The 11,053-nt window shown below is 41.6% G+C and overlaps 1 protein-coding gene across 1 annotated transcript; it reads right to left on the bottom strand.

Moving 5' to 3' along the window:
* Positions 1-4,282: 4,282 nt before the first annotated feature.
* On the bottom strand, positions 4,283-7,576 carry LOC116035692. The gene is made up of 2 exons (XM_031278993.2): positions 5,408-7,576; positions 4,283-5,303 (listed from the first exon to the last, which is right to left on the bottom strand). The coding sequence occupies exons 1-2, from the start codon at positions 7,352-7,354 to the stop codon at positions 4,560-4,562; spliced, it is 2,691 nt and encodes an 896-aa protein (XP_031134853.1). The 5' UTR covers positions 7,355-7,576; the 3' UTR covers positions 4,283-4,559.
* Between the last annotated feature and the right edge of the window lie 3,477 nt (positions 7,577-11,053).

The raw sequence follows: 11,053 nt of genomic DNA, 5'->3' as shown, positions 1-11,053 counted from the left end.
AGACAACCAAGGAGATTTAATAATTATGTTGTGTTACTAGCTAGCTAGCTAGCTAATAACTAGCGCTAGCTGTTAGCCTGCAGTTTCGTGAACAAAGCTCATCCATGGCTTCATCCTTCATCCACGTTACAAGCTTTACAGCATACAGCCCTCGGATGTATCAGAAGAGAGAACCAAGGCGATGTAATCACTTTGTCTGTAGTAACGTTATGTAGGCATATAGCTAGCTATGTATAGATCTTAATACAGCCATGCTAGCTACCCCTGATGTTAGCAACTAGCTAGCTAGCCGATAGCCCACCAGTTTGGGAAACGTTAATGACGTTACATCCACGTAGCTAACAGGCTTTACAGCATAGCTACATATATCCCTCGGATGTATCATAACTTCATAAGATAATACCATGGACGTATTAATAGAACAGATGGTGAATTACAACCATTAGCTATATCCATTATTACAGCTAGCTACATGAGCTAGGGAGAACAGTCATGTGAGCGGGCGGGCGCAGTCCCGCGGCTCTGCTCGCGTCCACTATGCACGTTCATCATGCCAAATTCTGGATTCGCTTCTAGTGAATGTTAAAAATGTTAAAAACGTGACGTTTTAAACAAGGACCCTTTCAGTGTTCGGGCTGGTAAGTTGATATACCCAGAAACAAATTATCCGCTGAAATATAGACGTTTCTTTCGCCATGCAAAGTCTATGTGAGAAGTCTTTCTGGGCCATGGGGTGCAGTACCACCGTTATCTGCTAAGTCCATGGTGGCTTTTAGACTTGCCGCTCTTCCTGGGGGCTTGACTGAACTCCACCGCACTAGCCCGCGCCCGCACCACATTCATATAGCACTGTGTGGACGCGTTCATGTGATTGGCTTATAAGTAAACAATCCCCCACGTGGGGTGCGTTCTTGTGATTGGCTAAAACAAGGGAGATATCTGATTGGTTGTAGATCATTCCCTGTTTAAAAAAAGGCATTTGTGTGTCGAGCCAAGTCAGGGCAGTCTCAAAATTCACACACAAATGCAGTGAAGTTCACAGACCACAAGCAGTTTGTAAATCAAGATATATTTGTGTGTGCATCAGAAATACATTTCTGAATCTTGTCCTGTGCATTTCTGAACCTTGTCCTGTGCATTTGTGAATCTTGTGTGCATTTGTGAATCTTCTGTGCTTTTTAAATTTTGTGTGTGAATTTGTGAATTTTGTGTGCATTTGTGTATCCTGTGTGTGTATTTATGAATCACGTGTGTGCATGTATGAATCCTGTGTGTGCATATGTGAATGTAGTGTGCATTTATCTTTATTGAGACTCTTTTGTGCTAGCAGTAAGCTAAATATAGCATGCTGAATAAAGTGTGGTGTGCATTTAAAAACTTAGCTGACACAATCAGAACACTATTGGATGTTTGTATAATGTTTATGAGATGCTGTAGAGATTAGCTTACATAGCTTCGTTTCATCAACAAACTTACGTGGCTCCTATTAGCTACATCACATTATGGGTTGCCTGTCCACCAAATCTTTGGTCAATTCTACCAAGTGAAGAGCAAACTGACTGACTGAATATTTTTGGGGCCTGAGATGTAGAGCAATTCCAGCAAATACCGTACTATAGCGCCACACCCAGGTAGTTCAGGGAACCTTGTAGTACAGAGAATTCCCAGCAAATACTCAGTGCAGGGGGATAGTTCAGGAGGCATGAGAATGTGGAGGATATCCCCCCTGGAAATAGACATAGCCAGGTGAGCTGCCTGTCTTCAAAGTTTGAAATTTCAGCAGCTGACTAGGGTTACAGCTTTTATGTTACGGTTAATATTACCATTTGCAACTTTAAAGAACACTGCTCTTATTTGGCTACATAACATGGTTTGTTAAAATCCCTTTAGTGGATGATGAAAAACAAAAGGTGGTTTGAATCTCAGATGTGCAGGAAATTGATGCAAACAAAGCCTTTACTGTATTTTACTCTTTAGTTGGCAACAAATATGAGTAAGTGGGTGTTAGACCCATGAGATTCCTCCTTCAGTTTTTTCTGTGCAAGTTCATTTTGTGGTTAATAATTTTTCATCTGCATTTAAATTCTAATTGTGGTTGGTGTACTGCAGGATTTAACTTGTGATTCCCCACTAGTGCAGAGATGGCTGACAAACGATTGTTAAGTTAGTGTCAAATGCTGCTAATGTGATAGGAAATGAAGAAAATGGCTGTGATGTATTGAAAAATAATCAGATTCTCCATTCTGTAAATTAATTTGTAGTTGCAGTATTCATATACGCCAATACCTGGATGACTCCATACAGAAATTAGCTGTAATATTTTAAAATGTGTTTTAATGTTCCATTGTGTATTGTTACAATAGAAACAATCTGTTTAAGGTTTTTTAATATGTTGTTGTGGCTCCACCATTGTATTTTTGGAAAAGCTTATAATTTTGCTGACACTCCTGATGATAATACCAGGATTTACAAAAAAAACTGTTTGTCATACGAAACAAAACAAGCTGCAGGAGGAAAAGATCACAATAGAAAATATTTCAGCAAAAAAATGTAATTTACTGTCAACATACAAGTCATCACAACAGTAGATTTTCCAGGAATAAACATAATATATTAATCTCTCTTCATTCTATGAAAAATGATTTTGAGACCAGCTTGTCTTTTTGAACAAGAGATCAGGTATGTCTTGATATGTGAGCATGGCGACATTTAGGATGTAAACCATTTGGTAGAAAGCACTCCAATCTCCCACTTTTAAACTTTTGCCGTATCCAGTCGGCAAAACTCCGAACACATCTTCCTTTTTTAAGAACGATTTCAGTGCCGTTCTTTGTTCTATTCTCAAAGAAAAGCTTAACTCCAAGTCTTCCAGAAGACCGCTATTCCCAGCAGCAGCAGCAGCCATAAGCCCGCCTACTGACTCTATACACAATGTGATTGACCTGACCAGAGTTTGGTTTTTCCAGCTCGCAAGCCAACGGAGAGTGCCTAGACCCCCCTTGGCTGCAAAATAAATTTGCTGCCACTAGGGTGCGTCTAGATTTCTAGACTATAATGAGTAACCGCAGCTTTCAGTAAATGTAGTGGGGTAAAATGTAATAACGAATTTCCTCGAGTGGTAGTGGAGTAAAAGTATAAAGTTTCCTAAAAAATGAAATACTAAATATACTAAGTACGATTACTGCAAATACTGTATTTGTGTAAATACATGCCTGATCCCAAATAAGCAATGTTCCCCTGATCTGCTATTAACAGACACATTTCACAGAAAAGAATTTGGATGACAGTTTGGTTTCACTGCTGATGATTCACCCTCCCTGTACTTTCTGGCAGCAGTGTATCCACATGTTAAATACAGAATCCATCAAAGAGTGGTGGATATGACAGACACTGCTGGTGAAAGAATGGAGTGGGAGGACTGAAAAAAAGCCACCGAGCTCTACTGGTTGTCAGTAAAGATCAGTGACGGCGTGAAAAATTGTAGAATTTGCAGGAATGATTAAAGCAAATCGTGACAACATTGAACACATCAAAATAAAAATGCCACATTGAAAAAACAATACTACATTCATATTTGTCTTGAATCTTGTTGAATTTATTAAATCCATACACATAACAGTGAATACTTTTCAGAGTTGATTTGTCAGTACTATTCTCTGCATGTAAGCAGCTGTGGGTGAAAACAGAAAATGAAGGGCATTACAGACATACAGACTATAATTAAACTCTTAATCTATAAACTATATTCGGAAAGCAATCAGCAATTTTATTTGACCTTGAATAGTTTAGATCAGCAAAACCAAACTAAACTCAGTTTAGCACCAGCTATTTGTTTTTTTGTCTCTATATCTTAGCTTTATGGCTTTTGCCTTTATGATGAATTGATAGCCTTTGGCTTACAAATACACCTGACTCTGTTCTTAAAGGAGAATTCCGGTCGATTTCAACACGTAGCTCTGTTGTTTGTGAATTTGGAGTGCTGGTAGACGGTCCCGAAGCACTCCTTGCAGTATCAACATCAGAACTAAACAGAGCTGAATTAGCAGAACTTTTATGCATTTCTTTCACATCTACTGCAGTCAGATTCACTGTGTTCCCTCGGAAGGAATCACTTCACATGGGTAGGCACTTTTAATGACATTTTGAACATGTTAAGAGGCTAAAGACAAGTTTAAAACATGCCCTGTTTAAGCCTGTTGGGTGCTAATGCTAGCAGGAGGATAACACGGTGTAGGCAGCACCGATTGTTTTCATTTTTCTCGCTACTGACACCACTCCAAATTTAAAAACAACAGAGCTAGAGTGTTGGAATCGACCGGAATTCTCCTTTAATGTACAGCTAGACCAAACACCAATACGCTGTTTGTCAGTCTAAATGCAGTTGGGTTTCACAAGTGAAGTTTACAGTATCAGCACAGGAGCTGCATCTGATTGTAGTTGCGGTTCAGCAGTAAAATTACCCAAATTAGTTTTATTAAGAATAAATACACACTAGATCTCAGGTGTGATTGGTTACCCTACCACAGTTTCTTGTATCTTCAAACATCAACACATTCTCTCTACTCCTGGGTCACTTTGTACTGGTATATCTTAATGCAATGGTGCATGCTGTCAGACACAGCTAGTTGGCCCTCAGGTAGCAGGGTCAGTCCACGTGGACTACTCAACCCCTGGGTTACTATCGGCCACCCGACTCCCTGTGCTGGGTATAACAGGACCCTGTGCTGCTCCCCCCAGTCCGCTACCAGCACATTACCATCTGTATCTATAGAGATGCCCCAGGGGCAGGCAAGGACTGGTCCCATACCAGCACATACACCTAGAACTCTCACCGTGTTCCAGCCTGGTTCTAGCACTTTTATGCAAGGCACACAACCTGTCTCATTACCCCTTTCGGACACAGCTACCATGCCTGAGCTCGAGCATGCTGCCACTAAGTAAGGCCGGTGGAATCCGGTCACTACTGTGCGCTCAAGACGGGAGCCTGTCTTAGGGTCAAGCTTTAAGGCAATGAGGGTACCTTTCCGGATATCAGCTACCAAGAACTCATCCAACCTGGTTACGGTCACACCCCTGGGAGCCTCAAGCTCATCTTTTGCAGAGCCCAACCCTGACCCTCCAAAGGTCTGGAGCAGGCGACCATGCCGGCTGAAGACAAGCAGGGCCCGCTCTGCTGCACAGCTTAGTGCAATCAAACCCTTAGCATTGACGGCAATGTCAAAGTAGTTCCGACATCGTCTGCCAGTGCCATCAGAAGTTGGGGAGGTCACTTGCTGGAGGACATTCCCCCGAGGGTCAGTCACCTGTTTCAAAGTTGGATTCAGTTTTAACATGGGTGGAAACTTCATTTGATATAGTACACATACTGTATATTGTATGTCTGAAAGACATTTAACACAACACGTACCTGAACACGTGCATTTCCACAGTCCACTATATAGAGTTGGCCCTGTGGTGTTGCATGGATACCACTTGGCAGCGTAAGCTCTGCTTTACCCGAACCCTGCTTCCCAAACTTCCTGATCAAATGGATTCCTCTGTGGTTGAATACTGTCATGGAAGATTCTACCTCCTCCTCCAACTCCACCAGGGCTGGCTCTCCTCTCTCTCTTCTGCCTCTCTTTGGCTCCTGAGTGGAACCATCTATGACGGGCATGGATAAAGACCTAGCCACCGGGGGTTGTTTTGAGCCAGCCACTGTGATGTTTTTCTGTGGCTGATGCAGAATATTATGATTTCTATATGTAGGGTATGAGAGCGTCTGCCCCATGTCAGAGACCCTAGGCCCCCTACTGAGAGTTGGGGAGGTTGAGCTCGACATGGAGTTGAAGTTGCTACACTTCACGTTCCACACTCCTACTTGCTCATTTGTCCCACCACTGATCATCGGGCGAGTCTTGTGTGTCAAGTCCACTGCAGACTTTGATAGACGGCAATTGTAGTTCAGAGAGCCTCTGTTCATGCTGTAGTCATGAGGTGGGCTAACAATGAAAGTATAGCTGGAGTCCAGGCTGTCTGTCGGGGATGGTGCTCGGCCAGAGTCACCATGGGTCCCTATAGAGTGTTCGTCAGAGGACTGGCTGAGGCGAGAGTGAGGTCGCCCCCTGGAGGTGAGGTCTAGGCAGCTTTGGCTGGTCAGATGCGCTCTTGGAGTCATCCTGGGAGTTGATAGGGCACTGTTGCTGTACCTCAAAAGTCTACTATTGGAATCTTGAGTCACTTTTCCTCTATCTCCACCCTGGCTGTCTAAACTCAAGCAGCGACTTACTTGACTCTTAGCATGCTTCCATCTTCGTTCAGGTGAGGGGGACGGCTTCTTACCAGAGACCACAGTAATCGACTTCCTCAAATTTTTGGGAGAGTAGTGTTTTCCGTTACTATTCACCCTGTACATCTGCTGCTTGCCTTCAGTATCCATGTTTATAAGTACCGCAGGGACAGCCAAAAATGCATCCTCTCCTTGTGGCTGAATAGAGGCTGATTCCATCTCGTCATCCTGTGATGACTCCCAGTCAGACTGCTCACACTTTGGAAGCCAGCGACATATCTTTGTTGAGGACAGGTTTTGTTCCTCTTCTGATTCCAGATCACTCCGGGTGGAGAGGCTGATCTTTCTGGCAACCCTGCCTGTTGGTGAGGTCCACCCCTGTCCTAGGCTGCTCTTCTCTCCTCCAGCACCTTGATGGTTTGTGTCTTCACACTGCGTCTCCGGTGAATGGAGAGCACAAAGCTGCCCCTGTGGCCCACAACCTCCGACATGCAGGCACAGGCTTTGTTCTTGCACACGGATATCTCCGAAGTTGACAGCATGAGGTTGGGAGCTGGGTTTGAAGTTCACTTTCTTTAGGGAAACTGAGACTTCCCAGGGTTGTAGGAACTCTGCAATGTCCTTCAGCATCTGGTTTGGCCCACCATCCTCCAGACGTGACTGTTGACCCACCTCCTGAATCTGATGCTGAAGTTGAGCCAGTTTACGGAGCCTTTGGTCCAACAGGGACTGGCTGACCCGGGCTGCTGCCATGTTCTCCCTCTGGACCTGCTCCAGATGCTGCTGAGTGTCCCGATGGTCCTGTTCCACCCTCTCCAGCAGGCGCCGCTCTTCTCTGCGCGCTCCCAGGATGGCCCTCTCTACACCCCGCTTCACAGATTCAGTCTCAGTTGCATGACGCTCTTGTAGGCGACGCAGCTCTGCCTCTGCCTTGGCAAGGTCGCACCGTGCCTGTGTTGCCCAACATGGAGGGGACTGAGGCAGGAGAGCAGGGGAAGGACCGTCTGAATGACGATCAGGACTGGGGCTGTGGGCTGGAACAGGAGAGGAGGAATTGCTACCCAAAGGAGTTCCCACAAACATCATGATGGATGGATGGATCTTTCCTTATTTTCTAGCATTTAGTTTGAGTTCCTACAGAAAGACATAATGGGCAGAAAGGGAAGATCATTAAAATAATAAATGCCTAATGAACCACAGTATGTCAGGTAATTCAGACTAACATTAAGAGTAATATTAGAGTATATAAAATGATTGTGATTTTACGCTGCTAACACCTAATGTTTTGTTCAGCCCCAACATATTTTTCAACAAGCCAATGCTTTTCTCCAACACTATATTACCCCAATATGACCCATGCCACACACATGTAGTTTACTGAATCTGAAACACACTAATTCAGCCTGGCAAAGGTGACTGAGCAACCACTTTTTAACTATGTGCACCAAATAGATCTTTTATTAGAGCCTTTTTTTTAAGATAATTCTTTGGGCATTTTTATTGACAGGACAGCTGAAGAAATGAAAGGGGAGGGAGAGTGGGAATGACATGCAGCAAAGGGCCGCAGGTCGGAGTCGAACCCGGGCCCGCTGTGTCGAGGAGTAAACCTCTATATATGGGCGCCCACTCTACCAACTGAGCTATCCGGGCACCCTTATTAGAGCCATTTTTATGCTGCAAAGTGAACAGATGCTTTTGGAAAGGTGATACAGCTATGAAGGAAGGGCATCAGAGAGACAATTCTGTGGGCAGAGAGAACTAGCATAGAGGAAGAAGAAAGCTTTACACTGAAAAAACATCTATTAGCACTTCAAATAGAGGCAGACAGCCAGAAGCATCCAGAGTGAGGGCAAGAGTGGGAGGTAAAGAGACAGTGTCAACACAACAATACTTCTCAACTCCCCAGTTCTCCATACAGACCCCGCTTTGAAATTGTATTCATGAGAAGAACACAGTGATAGGGCAATGAAAGATGTCTGTCCTCCATGTGATGTATTGTGATAATAGTGGAACCCCAGGGAGCCATCATATAATGAACACAAAGAAGCATTCAGGGAATACATCAGGAATTTATGGCCCCAAACTATTTTATAGAAATGGGTATGACAGTCCAATGTATGAATACTTTATAATGCTTTTTTGCTACTTTATATTTTAACAAGTTTTTCTAAAATGGAAAAAGAAGTCACTTTAACAAACATTTAACACAGCTGTAGAAGGATGTTGCCTGTAATAAATGCAGTATTAACGTATGACTCCAAATTGCAAAATATGTGTTTAAGAATAATAAAAATGATAGTATTCAGTGACAACTTCTCATACTTCACAATTTGTATTACTCAATGGATTTGGACATAAAGTATAACAATTAAAAACTTCACACACAGACCCATTATTATATGGTTCATTCCTGCGCTACTGAGGATTTACGTGTTTTAATCTGTATGTTCAAGCTCAATATGTAGTTTCAACATGCAGACATCTTCAATAACAAGTGGTCAATACTGAAAACTAAACAACATGGTAATTTCTGAGCTTGAGTTGAAAATGTAAAGAAAGATAATTAGTGTGCCACACTATTCTCTTTGGACGTACATTTGGTAGAAGAAAGACTTTGTATTATGTTGCACCGACCCTTTTAGCTGACAAGAACGTGCCTTCCCACGCATAAAGCTTTTTCAACTAAATATTTGCAAATACTGAACATGTCTGTGTTATAACTAGCCTTATTTAGTGACATTCAATAGTTTAGCAAAAGGGAGATGTTGAGGAAGGAAAAGAAATAGAGGAAGAAGCCATTATTTTCTCTGTATAAATTCATCAGTAAGAATGTAAAATATTAAACTGAACCTCCAAACAGTCTAGTCCTTTGTCCCTCATATTTCCCCTCTAAATCCAACCTAAACCCTCACCCCAATTTTAATTGTGCAAGGCACTATGGGTAATACCTTTACTTGTCTTTATGTTTTGCACTTTAATTGACATAACCGCACATATTGTAAATCGCATTCATTTTTCGAATTTTCACTTTACAGTGATATCTTTTACCCTGATCACCGGAGTTAATTGACTGCACCATCACAGAAAGTGTCATCACTAAGGTTGGATAACAAAATGGTTTGGAAGTTCCTTAAAGTTTCTATGTGGGTACGTCTGGATTGTATACCTTTTTTTAAGTGTTTATGTTCTGTTTAGCTTGTTGTTTAACCTTCTCTTTGTTGTTTTAATTTAGTGATGAGGCAGAAAGGCGTGTGGTTGAAGCGTTGGGGCCTCCTTGGTTGGGTGTTAGCATGGGTACCTGACTCTGGGCTTAACTTGATGCTATTTAGAAGCATTGATGAGCCAACAACTAGAGTAGAGGTTGATGTAGTAGTTGAGAGAGTGTACCTAATATATTTAAATTAGTGTGGCATTTGTATCAGGGGTATGAATATTTTAAGTAGCTGGAAGTCTTTTTGCTGTGGTATAAGTTACTTTACACATTACTAATTAAACAGTATCTATTCTATTCATATCAGTCTTCATATCAGTCTTGTAGTTTTAATACTTGCTTACATTTTTGTTGACTTGTTCTTTTACTTGCAATGACTTGGTCTACAGTATGTTCATTGTGGTGTAGCTACTTGTATTTATGGAAAGGATTTAAAGTTTTTCATGTTGGAGATAAAGTGACAGGTGTGTCTTAGGCACAGTGCCAGTCCCATCTCTTTGTGTCACACCAGGTTTCCACTTACATTACCAAACTACATTATAGATGCGGAGGGTCTAGTTGCTCATCCTGCGAGTGCTGTGTTATAACTGGGTCACATTAGGAAAATATAGTTACTACTACATGTCCGTCTCAAAAAATAAGACTTAACTTCAGAAGTACTCAAAAGATATTGTGAAATTGTAATATTTGTAAAAAGAAATAAAAATAAAAAAAGCACCTCTTCGCATTTGCATTTTCACACAAAATAGAAATGAAATCAACGAGTACTTAATCAAATTGTACTATAATAAAACCATTGAAATGTGATTGATAAAAAAAAGATAAAAACACAAATCCTTCGGCGTCTCTTACCTGCAGTCAGGTACCAGCGCTGCTACGACCCCATGCTCTGCTCTTCTTCTACACATCTCCCCACTCCCTCACTTTTTACCATTAACCTCTGGCCCTCCCTCTGCGCTGTTTCCCCTCTTGTTGGCTGTTGCTAGGAGACCGCCAAGCTGACTCCAGTTTCTCTCTGTGTGCAAACTCAGAATGTGCATCCACAACTGACATCCCGCTGCTTTGTTTTAGAGAAGAAAACTTTAAGTAGTAAAGATTCAGAGCGGGGAGCAAATGTATTGATAATACAAAGCACTTGAAAATATTTAGTTTACTGTTGCAGAAAACCAGCAAATATTCACATTTGAGAGGCTGGAACCAATTAATTTTTGCTCAAAAAATTAATTCAACAATTAACTGGTATCAGAATTGTTGCCGATTAATTTTTTGTTAATTGACTACTTGATTATTTGACTAATTATTTCAGCTCTACTGGTGACCAGTCCAATGAGTTTTACTGATGTTTAATACAGACTGTTTCTGTGCACATATTTTAGTCTTACTTGTAATACCCCCGTCTACATGATTCTAACATTAGGTGATTATCAATTATTTTAATGTTTTATTATCAATTAACCTATTTTATTCATTATGTTGTTGCAAAGATATTACATGCATTTACAGTGATATAAAACAAAGAATTGTTTTTGTTTTTAATTCATTTGGAATGTTGCCTTAGGCCTATGTGTTTCAAG

The sequence above is a fragment of the Sander lucioperca genome, chromosome 8 (assembly GCF_008315115.2).
Source record: "Sander lucioperca isolate FBNREF2018 chromosome 8, SLUC_FBN_1.2, whole genome shotgun sequence".
NCBI classification, from domain to species: Eukaryota; Metazoa; Chordata; class Actinopteri; order Perciformes; family Percidae; genus Sander; species Sander lucioperca.
This window is presented reverse-complemented; position numbering and strand designations above follow the sequence as displayed.

Excerpts from the sequence above, each read along its gene's own strand:
- LOC116035692 (XM_031278993.2), bottom strand. The coding sequence starts at position 7,354 with ATGATGTTTGTGGGAACTCCTTTGGGTAGCAATTCCTCCTCTCCTGTT. Across the intron at positions 5,304-5,407 it reads GTGGAAATGCACGTGTTCAG|GTGACTGACCCTCGGGGGAA; the intron begins GTACGTGTTGTG and ends ACTTTGAAACAG.